This window comes from Meles meles, chromosome 18, assembly GCF_922984935.1.
Source record: "Meles meles chromosome 18, mMelMel3.1 paternal haplotype, whole genome shotgun sequence".
Taxonomy (NCBI): domain Eukaryota; kingdom Metazoa; phylum Chordata; class Mammalia; order Carnivora; family Mustelidae; genus Meles; species Meles meles.
The window spans coordinates 40,525,984-40,546,570 of record NC_060083.1 but is presented as its reverse complement, the minus strand read 5'-3'; the positions used below and the strand labels follow the sequence as shown (position 1 = coordinate 40,546,570).

Genomic DNA, 20,587 nt, shown 5'->3' with positions numbered 1-20,587 from the left:
ACCTATTCCTAGAATCGTGACCCTTTCTTTCAAGCTCTTTCTCCTCTCCTTCTAGAATTCTCTTCTAAATGTACTGTATGTAAGATTCAGAGTTACAGTGTGTACGTGTGTGTCTAAGCATGTGTTTAAACCCTCCATGATTAATTAGTCCTTAATGTATCAAGTTTTGTTCAGCTGTAGCAGAAGCTGGTCATGTAGGTAATTTTATGTTCCTAGTACTTGAGGGTTGTAGTTATCTTTTTACTGTTGTGATTCAGGCTGCCTTGTTCATTAGAGTGTAAGCTCCTGAAGGCAGTTAGAATGGTCTTTTAATTAATTGCTGCAGGTACACAATGGGTTCTAAGTCAGTGCTATTGTCTAACTCCAATCGAGTGTTTAGATGGTCAAAATCACAACATGATTGGCCCGTTTCTTACCCTCATTAACCTGTTTCATCTCAGACTTCATACTACAGGATACCGTGGGACTTGAGCCTTTATAAAGAAAGCGTGAGTACCAGAATCATATTAAGCCATTTTATATGTGGAGTAAGATGAGAAAAACATAGTTGCTATTCTACTTTTCATCATCTCTGTGCACCCCGTACCCCCACATACACAATGAATGGGGTATAATAAGCAACATTCTGAGGACTGAATACTTAAGTGTTTTTTGGTCCACATTTACTTTCTCTTCCTGGGTCTTGGGGCACTCACTTGGCTTGTTTCCCCATTGTTATGACACTAAATGAAACTTTTGAGGAGATATCCTAGGGACAGTTCCCCCCCTTTTTTTAAAATATAAGTTTTATAAAGGAATATGAATTCTGGTATGTCAGCATGGGGGAAGTAAACTCTGAGCTCATAAGTAAGAAGAAACAGCGCAATCATACGTTAGAGCACTATAGAACATTAACGAAGCAATCGATTTCACATACAAAATGATACAATTTTCCTGCAAAAATAAAAATTAAGGGATTGATGTTCTGGGGAAATGAGTCATATGTCACCCAGATTTAAAAAATTATCATGTATCTAATATATATTTGCCTTACAAGAGTCTGTGGGGAAAGAGCTCAACTCTTCTTACCTTCATGGACGGCCTCACAGCACAGCATTTCCTACTTACCACCTGTAGTGCTCCCCACCCCCCACCATGAGGAATAAAGATGTGAGATAATGGAGGAGTGAAATCAAATATCGGAAACAGACTTGCTGAAATAATCACGTTAAACACCATTCTTTGCACATTGTCTTTCTGTTACTTGCCCACTTCCTTCCTTGCTCTGTCCTGATGCTTCTTCTTTTTGACATGGGACCGATTTCACAGGATTGAAAACACTAAAAGGAGAGTTGGTACAGCCTCGGTTTTAGAGATACCCAATAATTTGGACAGGGAGCATAGCTTCTGCTGATACCAAACAACTCAGTCACAAAGACCAACAATTTCCTGTGCTTCGGCACTTTTGCAGAGACGGTTTATTCTACCTCTGCTGTCTGTGCACAGATGTCTCTTCCTCCCAATTCTAATCAATGTAAATTGGGTCAGATCTCCGCTGTGAATTACAAATTGGATCCGAAGTTGGAGGGTCACCGTGCCTGCGACTCCACCTCCTTCCCACCACCATTAGATGGGAAACTACACCAAAGATCTTTTCTAAATAAATCAGACTTTATTGTAAAACTCGGCCACTGACGAGACATAACCTCATTAGCATTGATTTTAAAATAAATTATTGAAAGTGGCTTGCCTGCTCTTTGCATTTGTAAAATAGGAGAATGTAAATGTATTTGCAATGATAAAAATGAAAACTAAACTTGATTCCTTTATCCTTTCAGGCAACAGCACTTAATCTAGTCATGGTACAAAAATGGGAAAAATAAAAATCTGTTCTATGCCGTTCAATTGCAGACCAGATACTCTGATTCCCACTGCGCCTGTGGAGTCACCTAGAAGGAAAGCAGAACACTGGCCATAGGTCTTGTATATCATTCACCACCATTACTGAGCTCTTCCGTGATGGATGTGAGGAGGGAAGCTCTAATGCCCACATCTGTTCCACCTGACGTTGACCTTCCTGGGTGGCTGAAAGTGGGCTCAGGTCAAGAAACCTAGCTACTGGTGCGAGAGGCTGGGTGCTGTGCCTTTGAAAGTGTGAGTATAGAGGTACCATGGAAAGTATGAAGGCAATGCTCTCCAAGCTGGTGGGAAAGGCAGCAGTTCTTGGCACCTTCCCAGCGGCGGAGAGCACAGTACAGAGAGACAGACACTCTACCTCGGATCCTTCAATGAGATCAGACTGGCATCTTTCAAACTCCAAAGTCGAGAAAACTAATTACGTGACAACAGAAAGAAATGTCTCTTTGCTCACAAAAGAGGGCGGGTTAAACAGCTAGATTTCTCTCTCTCTCTCTTTTTTTTTTCATCTGTAAAACAAACCTTCAATTTTAAAGAGATTATTTTGAAAAATTTTTTTTTCTTTAGGCTAAAGAGCTTGTTGAACTTCTTTATAAGAATATTATTAGGCATTTTAGCATTACACCTACTGGAATACATCTTCATTTAAGAGAGAATTAAAATTTATGTGCTAGCTCAACTTTAAACAGTAATAGATTATAATGGTCCTCGCTCCTAACAGGGCATATGGGACCCCAACCTTACATAGGTTTTAAACAAATTAACCTCTAAAGATTACTGTCCACTTATTACATTAAATGCTCTACTTGATTCCCAAATATCTCATCTCAACTGGGAAAACAGTTGAGGAAGATTCTGTGAGCTGTGCGAACATGTGAGAGAACCACGGGGCATCACAAATGAGCCTCAGTATCCAGAGAGTTGATTTCAATCAACACTCTTGGCACAATGTCAGGGACACTAATGAGCGGCTGAAAGGAACAGGACACTGACTCCATGGCGGAAGCACAGAGAGGAGCCAGCTTCCCATGACACCTCTGGCATCGGCTGGACTGAGAACAACGCTGGAAAAAATGACTGGATCAGAAAGAGGGAAATCACTTCCCCCAAACAAAGCACGGTGACAGAAGCTTAAAAAAAAAAAAAAAAGAAGAAGAAGAAAGCCAAATGCATCAACGTGCAGCCAGATGTCAAGGTGCTCTGGTGACAGATGCAACAGAAATGCAGATAGACTCGGAGTACAGAGACCGCACGCCGGAAAGTGGAAACGGAAGGCGCTCCACAGCAGGCGCAGATACGCCATAAATCTGTGGATGCTCCAGCACCTCTTCAGACAACACGGAAAATATGAGCAAGATGCTAATAACACACTTAATCCTCTGTTGTGTAGTTTTTAATCTCAACTGTTGCCTCAGAATATTTGCATCCTAGCTCTGTGGTATGGGCCTTGACGTACACGATATTAAATCCAATTTGTGCTAACTGCAACACTTGGAATGCGCTGAATTTAATTTCACAAATAATAATTGAGCACCTACTAATTGGAGGAGAAAGACCTGAATACAAATCACCGTTGGAAGGGCTGGAACGGAGCTCAGTTCTGCTTCAGTGTCTGGGAGGGTGTCACTCAGGAGCCATGTTTGAGCGGAAGGCGTAGGGTTTCACGGGCTGAGCTCAGGGAGGATGTTCTAGGTGAAAAATGCCCCAGCACGATTCTGGCTCTGGTGCTGGCCAAACAGCACCTTGTGGCCGGCACCCAGGGTGCATGGGAATGAGAGACAGAAAGGACCAGGAAGCTCAGGTTGCTTTTCCATGAAACTGAAAATCCCTTTCTTCATAAACTTTTGTGTTTTTGGTGTCTGTTTTTTTCTTTCCTTGGACTTACTCTCTTCATTTCTTCTTCCCGTGGGTCTGGGCAACAGTTAAGGGGGAAAAATAATTCCACAGAATGCTTGTTTCCATTTGACTCAAATTTAAAAAACAAAAACACCCCCCCACCACCCAGTTATATGCTTTATTATAAAGCAATCTGGTTTCTGGGTCTGTAATAAGCCTCTGGGGCAGTGTGGGCAGCATTGGAATGTGCACAGAAATTCCTGGGGAGAACTCATTGTCTCGCTTCCCGTTTGCTCTCCCGAAATGTCTCCGGAGGACACAGCCAGATCCGGTTGTCACTGCAGCTGCGACAAGGCCCCAGTTAAAGCCTTAATGGTCTCACGCGCCTTGCTGGATTCCAGCTTTGAGGCCCCAGACAAAGTGAAACCTGATAAAAGTTGTCCTTTTATGGAATACTGAATCACAAAACTGGGCCTGTGCTAGCCTATAAAATAATTTCCGGGGAGGGGTGAGAGAGAGCTCAGGAAAGCCTCCCATCTTCCACAGATTGCCTTCGCATTTCTTTGTGGTAGTTCCCTATAGTTTAATCTACTGCAAATGAGATCTTAAAAATCAAGGGCTCCCATATGCTCAACATGGATGTTCAGAAATCCCACCGGATACCAACCTTGAAACCATATTACCCAGGACTAACATTTTTGTGGTCTTGGCTGAAAACCTCAAGCGCTCTGGTTTTCCCTCATGGGAAGGACAGTGCCAGCCACGTAGCAAGTGCTAATTATCCCATGATCAATGGGAAGTAGTGCATTTAATTTGATGACCCATACATTATTCTGACTAGGAAAAAACATTTTTGTATTGACTTGGTATGTGTTACAAGCACTTTTCTCAGTACCAGGAAGACCAGTGATATTCTGTTCTGGAAGGGAGATCTCACTTACATGGCTTTCCCAAAGAGACCATGAAGCTTGTGTAGGCCCCAGCCCAGAGAGGAAGGAGTAGCAGAACCATCAGTGCTAAGTATGCTCTGCAAAGCACATTTACCTGTTTTAATGAAACAAGTGTTGAAACCCCAAGTCATTTGACTTTTGATGGGTATGCCGTGTTAGCACAATCCAGTGTTACTGTTGGCCATCCCTCCACCCAGCACCTGTCCTTGCAGTAAACAAAAGGTGCGCTCCATGTCCCATCTGCTCAGGATTTTCAATTTTACCTGCTTCATACATAGAGCTGAAAATGTCCAACTGGACTGTCTCAGGTTTGGTTGGTGGAGGCGGGGAACTAGCCATCCCTCAATTTTTCAAGGAGGTAACACTTCCTATTTAAACACCACCAAATTTCTAACAGCCTGCATTTATTGAGTACTCATTATATGCCGGAGTATCTGTTCTAAGTGCTTTACACACTCCAGTTCTAGGCTTCTCACAGCATCCCTCTACGACAAGAACTACTGTTATCCCCATTGGACAGGTGGGGAAAATCACACACACACAGAGGGCAAATCATTCGCTCAAGGTCTCACAGCTAGCAGGTGGCCGAGCAGGTCCGTTCTGACTCAGGGCCAGCACTTTCACCTGCAGGACCCGTGCTGCTGCTCGGGAGATCTGGTGAGACGGCAGCAGAGGGTAGGCGATGTCAGCTGCCCTCACATTCCCTTTCAGTTCCTCCAGGGCTGGTACTGAGGCACATGTATAGAGAACAGAAAATTCCAGAAGCAACAAGCTGGGTGGCATCGCTGGGAAGCTGGAGAATGGAGACTCGGGGCTGAAATATTCTTATTATCATTAAATGCCAATATAGCCCACCTCCAATGCTGTTTCTCAAAACTGTGATGGATAGGTGGTTCTTTTCGGGAAAGACCCTGTTCGCGGGGAGCCGCACTGTCCTTTGGAAAGCTAAGTTAGTTAGCTGCAGGTTCCCTAGCCTGAAGAAAGAGACCTCTGCTCTCCTGCAGTGTGGCCTTCCTCACTTTCAGGAGACAGCTGCTGTGAGCATAGGCGAAGTGGCTTTCCTTGGGAAAGCAGGTCGGTGTCCATGCCCTCAGAGTCCACTCCGATAATCTGAACTTGTGCGAAGTTCGGAGGCATGTCCTAGGACCTTTGGCAGTCCCGGGATGGCCGAGGGTAGGAGTTGAGGGGGCAAAGGAAAGATGGTCGTTGCGAACCGAATCCTGCATTCATTGACCCATCATCTAGGGTAAGGGGATGGTGTCAAACTCATCTTATTTCCTGAGGCTCCTTTGCTCTTGGCTCTGAGCAACAGCCCCCTCCTCTCTGGTTCCTCCACGAACTAAACCTGGCGTATGGAAAGACCCTTCTTTGCTCCCCAGAGGGCTGAGTGGTTCAGTGAGGCTTTCCCAGCGCGCTCTTCCACAGCTGTAACCCGAAGTGGAGTGTCGCCGGGATAGTTCCCCCCCCCCCCCGCCTTGGATGGGACTGAGTGGAATGTGAGCTCCCTAAGAAGATTCTGGCCAAGTGGGGGAGTACGTCTCCTTTTAGGGAGTGTTGTGAATTAGATCCATTTCTGCACCCTGCTGTTGCAATGGAGCAGACTGTGAAAGGGAAGATTCTCAGAGGAGCTGTGTTTTAATGTAGCAATTTGATTCAATTTTCCACTCTATAAAATTACCCATCACTGCTCGTTGCTTTCTAACAGACACCTTCACTCTTAATTTAACAATCCTATCGAATTCTGCCAGGGAAATTGGAAAAATTTATCACCTGTGAAATTTTATTTTCCTTTGGTTGTATCTGTTTTTGTAAAACTTCATTAACGACGATGACTTGCTGAGGAAATTATCATTTTTTTTTTAACTTCAGACACAAGAAATGGCTCGACCTCAACCAAGATATCATTTGCATAATAAAACACAACAAAAAGGCTCGGGAAGTCGGACTGGCAGAGGTTGGGAGTGCTAGGAGAAGAAGCAGGCTCTCCCGGGTGTGTGGGGAGGTGGGCGAGGTCCTCAGCAAGAAGGAGACCGGCCCCCCCCCCCCCTGCAGCCTGGCTCCTTGACTCAGGAAGCAATGATGTGGCTCCCCCTCTCGACCCCTCCCCACAAAGGAAAAGACAACTGCAGCATTGACAGGGTTGGACCCTCTTCTTAGGAAGCCTTGAAATGCAAGTTGCTCGCTGACCCGGCTTTTAAGCAGCCAGTCCTGTCTTTAGGGGCCTGAACGTTAGGTTCACCTTAGTTCCTAAGTTCATCTGGGATCGAGGTTTAAATTGCTATAAATTCCGGCTTAACTCGAATTTCTCAGCAGAGTACTGAACTCCTGGCAGATTTCCACAGGAGCGATCTTTCTGAATGGACTTGAAGATTCAGCGTTCCTGTGGTCTAACTACCTCCCAATTAAAAGGCTCAGGCTTGGTTTTCCACAGTCTGACCCCCACTGTGCTCTGCGCCGTTCAACAGCTGCTGTTGTTCCCGCAAGAAGGGGCTATGCGGAGGCAGTGATGACTCTACATTTTTTGAGCTGCCAGTTATCAAGCCTTGGGAGGAAGGGAAACACGTACGTGGGCCTGCTGTAGTGGCGGTCAGAGGACGCCCGCGTGACAGAGGCGATGACATTCGTGGCCGCCTGAACTGGGTGCTGAGGAACGGTGCTCCGTCAGGGTCTTCACTTACTGACAAGGTTTCTCCGCACCTACCCGTATTCCTTTAGGCTTTTCACAACCTGCATCATTTGAGGCGACTTTATATCACTCTCACATTTACACAGAAAAGAAGTTGAAACTGGAGAGTTCTGATGATCCACCCTGAGATCCAGAGTAAACCGGTGAAGGCCAACATGAGTAGCCTTGTCTCTTTCACTTTGTCAATACAGGTAATAAGTTACTTCATGTGACAAGGGTGAAAGACACGCTCTGATCGCTTCATCTTGCTCCCAGAGCAAGGGAGAGCCTTTGTACTGGGAATCACAGAACCTCCATGTAAGTTTCCCTATGATCTCTTCTTCAGAGATCTGGCTTCCTCTCGAGGTTTCAAACTTACATTCTTCCACCAGGTCAAGGATTTCTGAAACTAATAGAAGAAAATCAGAAGATAACATTCCTTACCTGGTAAGACTTCATAAATATCTTCTTCTCTCTCCTTTGTGGGCTCTTTTAGCTCCACACTCCCAGGCAAGATGACAGGTCTGCATTGGGAACCAGAATTTGGGGCATCGAAACCATCAATATCATCATATGTCTCTTCCTCTTCCTCCTCTTCCTCCTCCTCTTCACACGGAATGGTTAAGGAGCTCAGATCTGCCAGGGTAGAGATGAGAAATGAATCAACATGAGGAGAAAAAAGGAAAGAATAAGGCAGGGAAGGAAAGAGGGAGAAGGAGGAGGAGGGATGAGAATAAAATATGTCAAAAGAAAATGAAACGCTAGGTTAAGTGCTGTTATTTCTAATGTGAGCCTTGGTGCCAGGAAATCTACAGAAAAGGTCAGACTAGCACTGTGTCAGGTTTAAACCATCAACATAAATCCTTCCTTGCAATAAAACTTGATCAGGATGAAGCAGCTCTGGAAAGGCAGGAGGGTGCGAACGAGCACATGAGGCAAAGGGTTGAGAATAAGTCCAGAAGAGGAGATGCCAGTGCGCTGTGCGCTGTTTGCCATGTAGAGGAAGGGCGAGGGATGGCCTGTGGCTCCCCAGGCCACGCAGAGCCCTGTGAGTGGTGGTGGCTCCCGGAGGGTAGCCGAGTAGTCAGAAGCTCATCCCTCTCATGGTCTCACTGCAGAATGTCGGGCAAGTTTGTTCATAAAGAGAAAAACGGTCAAGAGTGGACCAGGAAGAGAAAGTGAGATTCAGAAAAATGTAACAGTCGTGCGAGACCACACGGAATGGCCGAGGTGTGTGGTTACCATGTCCTTTTGCAACTGTGCAGTCTGGCTGACCTCAAAGTGGGTCATGGCAGAGAGGATGTCGAGCCGTTCCAGCACTGGGGAGCACAGGGCAGGAGAGGGAGATTGGTTTTTTTATTTTAGTGGGGAGCTGGGAAGGTTTGCTCTCAGACGTCTAGTACAGAAGCCTCTCTGAAACCCTGCAAGGGGCCTCTGCAGGATGGGCGAGTGCCGTCAGGGTCCTCTGGGGGAGGCATGGATGGAGAGACATTTGATGTTCATTTCAAAACACAATAAAACTGTTTGGCTTGATTAGGCATTTAATAAAGATTTTGCAACAATCTTCATTGGAATTCTGGTGCCACCTCATATGAGGAAGGGATCAAAGACGCATTTGTGGCTTAAACCATATGTTATTATTTTGTTTGTTTTAAAATAAAATGGAATGAATAATTTCTTCAATGTGAGATTCTGAAAGTACCACAGGGTACAGCTCAATAAAGCTGCTTTGAGTTTTATTGAGGTTTACACACTTAGGGGTATATTACACGCATAAATCCACGGCACCTAGATGAGAGTGTACCCTGTAGTCTTGCCATCAATGTTCCTGTTTGCCTAGTTCCAGTCTATTATACGTGACGCTCTTGGTAGATGCAATAGTTTGTTTTTGTGATAGCAAAGGCATAAACTGAGCAAAATAGGCAATTCTTGTAATTAAAGCTCTGGTGCTTCCTTCTTTTTATCTACAATAAAACCTTATAGCAGAATTAAAAAAAAACCAGAGTCGAAAAGGCTTGGTGTTTTTAGGCTGGTGTGCTTCTCCCTGGGTCTTGGGCCGGGTATAGCATTGGTGCTTCTGCCTATCTGCAGCGGCAGGGTCCTGCCGTGATGGTCTAGCATGGGTTACCTGATGCCAAGTGATAGACTCAGGTTGGCTGCTTCTACCTGCCAGGCCAATCCCAGATGAGCCTTCCCGGGCCACTGTCACTGCTGTGCCTGCTGGCTGGCCAGCAGAGGGTACTCTAGGAGCGGTCATTCAACATCTTCAGGCAGGACTCTTCCCATCCCAAAGCAAGACATTTTACTGTGGTTTGGGAAAGAAGAGTTTGCTTTTAATGTCCCTCTTGATGAAGGCCACCTTGATAAGTACAGGTTTCTACTTCCTGCTGAGTTTCAAATAAGAAGATTCTGGGCCTAAACTGTACCTAGGTGACTTCACATTTGATATCAGGAATTTCCTTTCCAGAACATAAGGCGTTGGGAGACACCGCATTGAGCTGAGCTGGTTTTCAGAAGCTCCTTTTCTAGTGATTAGGAACACTACAGAGGTCATCTCCAGGTTGATGGTTTCTTTATCTTCTGATTCATACATGGTACTATTTGTGTTACAAGGGATGGTAGGAGGGAGAACGAATAGAAAACAAAATACAGATTGAAGCTTGGGATTATATTTACACAGTGTAACTTCACCTGCAAATCTATGTAAGCGTTGTTTCGGTAATAAGGATACTCACCCTTTAACAAGAAACTGATTTGATCCACCCAGTCTCTGGCTTCGGCTGGATTGGCAGCTGTAAACTAGAGAAAAATTAGTGAATTAATTTATCACCTTCATGAATTCACAAAATTTCCATGAATCCTACAAGGAGGTTCAAAGAGAAGAGCCTTGGGCGTAAAGTTGCAGAGTCAGGTTGAAAGTGGAGGATTCTGTCTGCTTAATACTTAGAAAAAAGGAATCAAAATCTTACTCAAAGTGATACTTCTCGTCAGTCATTCTGTACACCCAATGCTGACTGCTCTGAGTCCAGACCTTCACGCTCACATGCATTCATTCGATTATCCCATGCATTCATCAGGCATTTTTTGGAGAAAAGTTTACAGAAAAAAAAAAAAAAAAAGCAAACCCAAACTCCTGACTTTAAAGAACAATGTATCAGTTATGGAGAAAAGATACACACTTGAGATGGGAACCTGCTAAGTACCTGCATTTGAGAAGAGTCGGGGGCTGAGAGAACACAGGAGCACCTACTGTTGCCTGGAATAAAGCCAGGGAAGCTGGTGCAAGTAATACTGTTTTGGTCGGATTTTATTTTTTAATATTTATTTATTTATTTATTTGACAGAGAACACAAGTAGACAGAGAGGCAGGCAGAGAGAGAGGACGAAGCAGGTTCCCTGCTGAGCAGAGAGCCCGATGTGGGGCTCGATCCCAGGACCCTGAGATCATGACCTGAGCCGAAGGCAGCCGCTTAACCCACTGAGCCACCCAGGCGCCCCTTGGTCAGATTTTAAGAGTTGGCGGAAACTGCGTGGTAGGGGGAACCATGTGCAGAAGATCAGGAATGAGACCACTGTGTAGTGGAGAAGGTAGGCAGATGAGCTTGGGTGGAGAACAGTACCAGCTGAGGCATGAATGCTGCGGGTCCAGGAGGAGATGGTGAAGGGGCTCTGACTACTAGGATTTCAGACTTGAAATGTAGGCAATAGGAAACCACCGTTTTCCTATTTCCTAGGAAAAAATAGAATTTTCCTTTTTTTTTTTTTTTAAACAGGGAGAGACATAATTTTCCTGTTTTCTAGGAAAAGATGTGGGAGATTCTTTCAAGAGTTGTGGCTAGAAGGGATTAGACAAGGGAGAAGTTGGAGACAGAGGACCAGCTAGAAGGCTATTTCACTAGTCCTGTGGTGGTTGGGGCAACTATTGTGATGGCTGTGGGAATAAGTAAGAAAGGGAGGATCCAAAGGATATTGTAGAGGAAGAATCCACAGACCATGATAATGACTTGGATTCAGTGGGCTAAAGAAAAGAAGAAGTAAACAAACTCTACATTCTGAGTCACAAAACAAGCTAGTCAAGCATCAAGCCTTAGTAATTTTTTATTTTAAATGAATCAACTTGAAACGACTGTTCCTGAAAAACATTTTTATTATCTGGCCATTAGGGTAAGATAAAGATATGTGCTGTATAAGAAACCTAGATTCCTGCTTAATACTTATTAATAGACATTGTCATTCTTGATTTCTTAAAAACTCATTTCCATAAGAAATGTCTAAGGAAATTGATTTAGACTTGTCATATAAATTTTTATCTGAAGGAAGCACCGTCAATACTGAATAATAAAAATAACTTAGATACATGCCCAGTGCACATCTGTCATATATATGTATGTGTATACACACACACACACACACACACACACACACACATCTATCTATCTATCAATGAAGGACTCTCTAGAAGGAAGTTTTTTTTAAATAAAAAAAAATGTACCTTTTTTTGAAATTCCATATTGAAGACCTAGGTCATTTTATCAAAATGAGGTTTAAGATACTGTAGAAACGTAAAAGGATGAGTACTGAGAAGCAATTGAAGAGTCCTAGGGTTACTCAAGTGGTTAATATTAACCTTAGCATGTCTTTTCTCTTTTTTTTTTTTTTGAAGACTTTATTTATTTATTTGACAGAGAGAGATCACAAGTAGGCAGAGAGGCAGGCAGAGAGCCCAATGCGGGACTTGATCCCAGGACCCTGAGATCATGACCTGAGCCGAAGGCAGCGGCTTAACCCACTGAGCCACCCAGACGTCCCTCTTTTCTCTTTTTTATGAGTTAGCTAAAATTTTTCCAAATTGTTTTAGTAAAACTATGATAAGATAGAAATGACCAATAAGCAAGAAACAATATTTGTGTGTGTGTGTGTGTGTGTGTGTATATACATGTAAGAATATACTTTCGGAGAAAATCATGACATTCCCGAAGCCAGAATTTTTTTTTTTTCATTTTATTTATTTTTTCAGTGTAACAGTATTCATTCTTTTTGCACAACACCCAGTGCTCCATGCAAAACGTGCCCTCCCCATTACCCACCACCGAAGCCAGAATTTTAAAAAATTTCCTTAGTTAATAAATGCCTTACTTACATTACCTACTATATTACGTCAAAATATATAAAATGAACGTAGTAAGCCTTTCCCACCCCAACCTCGGTGTTCTTGTCCCTCTAGTTATCACGGTTATGGCCACTAATCATTGTCTCCAATGTTTTAGGAGTCCTTCCGGAGATATACAATGTGTCTACACACAGGAAGATTATTTGGGATAGCAAGATGATTTTGGGAAAATAACTTATTTTTTATTCTAAAGTCAGAGTTTTCTTTTTCCGGGTTTCATGGAAGGAAGTAAAGATAGTTAAAAAAATAAAGAGAATGGGGATTGAAGGTGTGAAATCAGAGATGATGAATAAGGAACTGGATTGTGTGCTCCCACAGACAAGACTCTCACCTATGGAGTGAGATTGGGAAGGTGGGGGCGGGGCAGGGGGTGAGCGGTGGAAACCAACCAAAGGCAGTATCTGGGATGAAAATGACCATAGAGAGGAGGAAGGAGGGCATCACAGAGCAAAGGTGAAGACATGCCAAGAAAGAAAGGTCCTGGTAAGAAATGAGCGGGTAACAAGAGAAAGGACAGAGCCCCCAGCAGAGCATCCCCGACTTACATGCAGCATGGAACAAAACTACAACACGAATGAGGACCATCATCTCCTCGGCTCATCCTACCTCATAGCTGCGCCTATCCTGGGAGGTCAGTTCAAAGCAGGATTCTTTCTTGGAATCTTTTCGCAGGTAGGGGGCCATCCGTACACTGTAGCCCTTAATGAGAAAGGTCCCCTTGGGCTGTTTGCCTGCAAGACAGGAAAGCTCCCTGTATCCCTATAGAGATGCAATCACCAAGGGAAGGCATCTTCTCTGGAATGTAAGATAAAAGCACCGAAACAGCTGTTGCATCCCCGAGGAACCACAACAGTCAAGGAAAGGTTATTAAGGAAGCTTAAGAAGAGGCTACCGCGACAGTGAGGCAGAGATCACTGCCAAGCTAGGGAAATGCAACATGAAAGGTTGTTTTGCCAAAAGAGTACAACAGAGACAGAGAATTTATTAGAATGTTAAGAGATCTATAATAACAGGAGGAAGGAATTATTACAGCAGGGAGAGTGTGGCTGTAAACGTGAGGCTCTCGAAGGCTATTAGAGAACTGTAGCAGATTATTATCAGGGCTGGCAGAGCTCACATTTGAGGGGAGGGACAGCAGCGCAGGGGGCGTGATGAGTTCCTGGGATCTCTTCCTCTGCCCTATGCAGCATTTGGGCTGGACTGCTCTCCCCACACCTGCTGGTCAGGTGGGAATTGGTGCTAGAGGGAGAATAATTAAAACTCGATATTTTTGGGCGCCTGGGTGGCTCAGTGGTTTAAGCCGCTGCCTTCGGCTCAGGTCATGATCTCAAGGTCCTGGGATCGAGTCCCGCATCAGGCTCTCTGCTCGGCGGGGAGCCTGCTTCCCTCTCACTCTCTCTGCCTGCCTCTCTGCCTACTTGTGATCTCTCTCTGTCAAATAAATAAATAAAATCTTAAAAAAAAAAACCAACAAAACTCGATATTTTATCCCCCTTCCCAGAAGTCAAATTGGGAAGTAGCAGAGAACTGTTAATTATCATTGGGCAGTGAAGGAGGAGGAACAGGACTAAGGGAAGGAAAGGAGAGACAACTCTGCCTGTCACTCCCTTTTTAAAAAAATAAACTAATAGGAACGGGAAAAGAGGGGCTGGTTCCCCATGATTGTGTGTCCTCCTGGTGTGGTTCAGGCAGAACATACAGAGGAGGGGAACCACAGTGTCTGGGTGATGATTTGTGTCCTGTTATCATGTGCAATGGATTGCTTAATACGTGCTTTTTGAGGAGGATGAAAGGTGGCAGTGTGATGACAATATTAGGAAAAGAAAAGAAAAGAAAAATACTCTATCTTTACCTGGTTGAGCTAAAAGAAATACACAAACACTCTACACTTGCTAAGAAAAATGTCTTGGGCACAATAAGAAGTAACTGGTGAGAAGGGAGCCATGCAACAGTGCTTTTTGACACCAGAATCTTTTTTCTTAAAGTATCTCTCCTTGTTCTAACTGGCCACTAAAATGTTTTGTTGTTTCTTTGGTCACCAGGTTTTATTTCACCCTGACGGCAAAATGGTCCATAAAAGTCTCCGAGTCTCTCCCTCTCCTACTCTCTCACCTTGAGTACAGAGGATTCTGAATGAATGAGGGTGGTTCCTGGCTTTGTATTCAGATATGCCGACCACTTATTTAAATGCAAAGAAATGAAAACGTTTTTACAATTATGTAAATGTCATATTAGTTGGAAGGTTTAAAATAAGAAAATAGCCCCTGGCTGGCTTGTGCACCTAGAATTCGGGGAAGAAATTGCGGCTGCTGGGCTGGAGAGTGGTCTGGGGGTTGGATGGAAAGCTGGGCATGGTTTTTGAGCTATGTAGCTATGATGGCCAGTAGGGCTTCACACTGCACCCCTGGATGGGAAAGGCTCCGGGGAATATAAGAGGGTGGATCCAAGATGAAGTTAGTGATACCTGTGGCTGGAGGAAAAGCAGGGTGAGCCAACTGCCTTGAAGCCTACGGGCAAATCGTAAGGAGGCCAAGTCATTTAGCAAAGCTGCAATTCTTTCTGCTACCTTAATACAAAGGAACAGGAAATCCAAAGGCCATTGGGTAGATATCTGATTATTCCCTGGGACTGGGTATCTGGGCATTGGGAGATGCATAGTCCTGGGAAGAAAGGAAGAGGGGAGAAACAGAGCATGATTGGAAGGAAAAAGAAGAGTTTACTAGGAGTCACTGGCCTCTATGCCAAGGGGGGCAGAGCCTGAAGAAAGCCCCCACAAGAACTGACACATTGCTTTTCTTTCTTGCTTGCTTGCTTCGTAGAATTATTCCTGGGGCTAGTTAGAGTCTGTAGGAGGTTCCTTGTTGAAAGTTTGTATTCACTTACAATGATGATTTTAACTTGTATTTAATTGTGGCTGCCTCCATTTTGTGCTTGTATCCTGTTCCTTCTCACAAACTTAGTGACTGTTAAGCATGGACAGGAGGTCTTCTAGGGATAGCATCTGAGGGATGTGCTTGATGGACTCAGTGGTGGCTCATTAAGAAGCTGCCTCTGGCCTGAGTCAACACTTCACTGCTGCTGCCATCTGGCTGGAGGGTGTCTCTTGGGCACAGCAACCATTTGGGTCTCAACACTCCATGGCTCTAGGGATGTCCACTGGACTACCTCCCGGTACTCAGTAGGGTAAAATTGAGAGCACATTCTTAGAGAGTTTGGGCCCAGGGGTTCTCTTTCTGGGCTGTTGGTAAGCTGTTCAAATGCTTCTCAGATTTTTAAAAAATATTTTAATGATGTTATCAATGTCTATAAAGAGTTTGAGATTCTTTTTTTTAAAAAAGATTTTATTTATTTATTTGACAGAGAGAGAGAGAGATCACAAGTAGGTAGAGCAGCAGACAGAGAGAGAAGGGGAAGCAGGCTCCCCGCCGAGCAGAGAGCCCGATACGGGACTCTATCCCAGGACCCTGAGATCATGACCTGATACGAAGGCAGAGGCTTAACCCACTGAGCCATCCAGGTGCCCCAAGAGTTCGAGATTCTTAAAAAAGAAAAAGAATGCCAAGGTGTTCAACCTTGATAATATTATGTTATTAGTCATAATCAAAGATAACTTTTTAAATTTTTAATTTTATTTTTTAAAAGATTTATTTATTTGAGAGAGAGCACATGCATGTGCTTTCACGTGAGTGGGGGGAGGGGAAGAAGGAGAGAACTTTCAAGCAGACTCCCCTCTATGTGCAGAACCCGACCTGGGGCTTGATCCCATGACCCATGAGACCATGACCCATGAGACCGTGACCCATGAGATCATGACCTGAGCTGCCACCTGAGCCACCCAGGTGCCCCAAAGACAACCTTTTGATATGCTGACCACATGATCCTAGTGTTTAAAGGGGAAATAATTTCTAAGTTGGCAGCTGAGTTTTTGGGGATGGGCAAGGTGTTACTTACCCAAATCTCTTTCTTTCCCAAGCATGTCCCTTTCTGGGTGTTAGTTAAAGACTGCTATCTTGAGATCTAAGTGCTTGAGAATTTACGAAGTGCTTGCACCCAGGAGTGAGATGCTGCTGTGCAAATGAAGAACACTTACTTTTCTCATTAGCGTAGTAGTAGAAGAGGCCTCTGCTGACAACACACCACCGCTTCTGCCACTCCGATCCGAAGAAACTGTGATCTAGACGGAACAGCAGTAAGGGACATAAATTCAGGTACTACAGCCACTGACGAGTCTGTAAAGTCCAGCACACAGTCCAGTGTGTTATTGTTTTATTTCCTAGGTTAATGGACTGTAAAACCCTCCCTTGCACTCCCGCAGGCTATCCCATATTGACTCAGAGTCCAGAGGGCTTGCTCACTTAAAGGTCCAGATTCTAAACAGGGTTTGCCTGTTCTGACCCCTCATGGCTGTCCCACTATCTATCTTCCTCTATAGCTTTCGGGTTCTAATCTTGTCTAGTACTTTTCAAATGCTCTGTGATACTTTCATGCGGTGCCTTTTAGCAAACCAAGCTGATGCTCCAGGCAGGGCGCATGAGAACGGCTTTAGTTGCACTAAGGCAGTTTGCATTTGAGTGCTAACCCTGGGACCCCGGGCTTATTAGGGTCGCAGGATCGACTTTAATCCAGTGAGTGACAGGTCAGGAGTTGGGTTGCTTCACACAGGATGCAAAATTACACTCTTGGCAACAGTTTTACTCTATGGGAACACACTGAGAGACAAGAACAAGAATATCATTGCTCATTCACTCAGCAAGTGTTTATTAAGCACCTGCTGTGTACCAGGTGAGCAAAGCAGAACCAGTTCTTATCCTGAGGGAGCTCACAGTAGCCTGAAGAGTCTGGGGCATCTCTCTTCAGCCTATGCACACACACCAGACTTCTTTTCCTCTCCCTCCTTCCTTTGGGCCTTCCCCCTCCTGAGCACAGAATTGGGCATAGAAAAAACACCTGCTGTGTTAGCCCTCTTTTCCCTCATTTCCCTTCTCTTTCTGGAACGTTCTGAGACCTGTGGATCTGGTCAGTACCTTTGCTTTTCTTCTCCAAGTATCCTTGTTTGATGATGTTATCAAGCTCTTGAGCTCCTTTTAGGAGGTCTTCCACTCCTGAAAGAAAGAACAACAGGATGCTTTGTTGAAACCTGACAGGATTTTCCTTTATTTAGGCTCATTTCAATAATTCACATTAATGAAGGGGGCACAGAAGGGCAGTTGCTTAAACACAGCACAAAATAAAACAATTTTTATATGACTGGGGGGAGAAAGCAAATTTTCTTTCTTCCTAATTATATCTAATGTCAAAATCACTTATAATGATCGAAACCTACCTTAGTTTGTGCAAGGAGAAGTAGCCAAAATATGTACTGATTGGCAAGAAAAGGACTCCAGAGAATTAAGAATTTGCTGTGGATATAAGCTCCAAATGCAGTAATCCACATTGAGACAATCAAAAGCCAAATGAACAGCTACCAGCAGAGTGATATCACTTAATGTGATATATCACTTAATGAGTGACAGAGTTCACCATAAATGCAGCCACCTCTGTGACAGCAAGAAGCACACACTCATTCTTAAAAAAAGAAAAAAAAAAAGAGAAAACAACAAAACAGAAAACCACCCCGTGAACATAAATTTTATTAAGTTTGCACACAGAAGGGCTATGCAAGCTGAACTGGCAGTAAGTGCCACGTCTTGGTTTTGTCCAATTAGGAGAAAGGGTCTAAGAACGGTTGGAGCTTTTACCGAGAGAGGACTCTGGACCTGGCATTGGCCTTCAAAGTACGCTGCTAACATCCTTGACTTTCAGTCAGCTTCGTTAGCAACAAGTTTACTGAGAAGTGAAGATCCTCATCCATTGTTCACTACGGAGGTTTACACTTATTTTACAGAAGGTAGGGGTCAAGGACAAATGGGAAGGAATGAACTCAAAAAATAAAATGGAACAAGAACAGCAACAACAAAAAAAACCCTTTAAAAAATACAAGTCCAGGGGTGCCTGGGTGGCTCAGTTGTTAAGCGTCTGCCTTCAGCTTAGGTCATGATCCCAGGACCCTGAGATCAAGCCCCGCATTGGGCTCCCTGCTTGGCAGGAAGCCTGCTTCTCCCAGTCCCTCTGCTCGTGTTCCTACTCTCACTGTATCTCTCTCTATTAAATAAATAAATAAAATCTTAAAAAAAAAAAAAAACAAGTCCCGTGCACCCGAATGTTTATAGCAGCAATGTCTACAATAGGCAAACTATGGAAGGAACCTAGATGTCCATCAACAGATGAATGGATAAAGAAGATGTGGTATATATACACAATGGAATACTATGCAGCCATCAAAAGAAATGAAAGCTTGCCATTTGCGACGACGTGGATGGAACTAGAGGGTATCATGCTTAGTGAAATAAGTCAATCGGAGAAAGACAACTGTCATATGATCTCCCTGATATGAAGACGTGGAGATGCAACATGGGGGGTTAGGGGGGTAGGGGAAGAATAAATGAAACAAGATGGGATTGGGAGGGAGACAAACCATAAATGACTCTTTTTTTTTTTTTTAAAGATTTTATTTATTTATTTGACAGAGAGAGATCACAAGTAGGCAGAGAGGCAAGCAGAGAGAGTGAGAGGGAAGCAGGCTCCCTGCCGAGCAGAGAGCCCGATGCGGGACTCGATCCCAGGACCCTGAGATCATGACCTGAGCCGAAGGCAGTGGCCCAAACCACTGAGCCACCCAGGCGCCCCCCATAAATGACTCTTAATCTCACAAAACAAACTGAGGGTTGCTGGGGGGAGAGGGGTTGGGAGAGGGGGAATGGGGTTATGGACATTGGGGAGGGTATGTGCTATGGTGAGTGCTGTGAAGTGTGTAAACCTGGTGATTCACAGACCTGTACCCCTGGGGATAAAAATATATTATATGTTTATAAAAAATAAGAAATAAATAAAAAATTTAAAAAATACAAGTCCATGAGACTGAGGAAAAAAAAATACAAGTCCATATTTCTTTCTTTTTAAAGTTTGTTTTATTGTCTTAGTAATCTCTATATCCAACAAGGGACTCGAACACATGACTCCGAGATCAAGAATTGCGTGGTCTTCTGACAGAGCCAGCCAGGTGCTCCCAAGTCCGTATTTCTTAATTAGGAGAAATGAAGGGAGGGGCCTAGCAGAATCCTAATGTTTGTTCTTTTTAGTCTCTAAAACCAAAACTCTTTTGGTTTCCCTTAATAGATTTAGAAATCAAAATAAAACACAAACCAAATTAAGGCAAAACCCCATACAAATCACCTGGTCACCTATACAATATCTTGAGATTTTGGGTGAAATCATTGTTTTTTCAATTGCTCAATTTTTTTTTTTTTAAATCTACAATAACTGGGGCACCTGGGTGGCTCAATGGGTTAAGCTGCTGCCTTTGGCTCAGGTCATGATCTCAGGGTCATGGGATCGAGTTCCACATCGGGCTCTCTGCTCAGCGGGGAGCCTGCTTCCCTCTCTCTCTCTCTCTGCCTGCCTCTCTATCTGCTTGTGATCTCTCTCTCTGTCAGATAAATAAATAAAATCTTTTAAAAAAAATCTACAATAACTAACACTTATTCAGGGATGGCTATGAGCTGGCACTTACTTCCTGTTTAAAACAATTCTTGTTTAAAAATAACATTTTCTAGACAGTTGAAAATGCAACTAAGGTTTTACCTTTTGCCTCTAAGTGGTTTTGAACTTAGTTTTAAACATAGGGATTCAAAGAGTTTTTCTTTTTTCGTGTGTCAAGGTGCCTGATTCTTTCTATTCGTCCTCACTGCCAACTTCCTTGTTCCTGGGCTACTTTCATCTGCGCGCTCTACAGTGAGCAAACTCTGTGGCCACTGTAAATCCTCCCAGATGGGTCTCAGGGTGCACACGGGAGACGAACAACGGAAAGGGAAGTTCATTTGTCTAGGGTCCTTTCATTCCTCCCAGCCCTCTGAGAATTCCAATGCCTCTCTGAACACGCTTTCCAAGAAAAGAGAAACTGAACCCCTGAAGGCTGAGTGGCTGGGTTTGGGGACCCGGCATGGCTCAGAAGGGAGGCCCTTTGCAGGAGAC

General features: G+C 44.0%; 1 protein-coding gene across 1 annotated transcript in view; it reads right to left on the bottom strand.

Annotated features, from left to right (window-relative positions):
- Positions 1-20,587, bottom strand: part of SKAP1 (src kinase associated phosphoprotein 1) — a 276,798-nt gene that overhangs the window by 31,901 nt on the left and 224,310 nt on the right. Inside the window, exons 5-9 of the mRNA XM_045986519.1 lie at positions 17,542-17,619; positions 16,608-16,691; positions 13,124-13,248; positions 10,083-10,146; positions 7,792-7,983 (exon numbers count right to left, since the gene is read on the bottom strand). Of these exons, the coding sequence (XP_045842475.1) occupies positions 7,792-7,983; positions 10,083-10,146; positions 13,124-13,248; positions 16,608-16,691; positions 17,542-17,619 (543 nt within the window). The remainder of the gene's footprint in view (positions 1-7,791; positions 7,984-10,082; positions 10,147-13,123; positions 13,249-16,607; positions 16,692-17,541; positions 17,620-20,587) is intronic.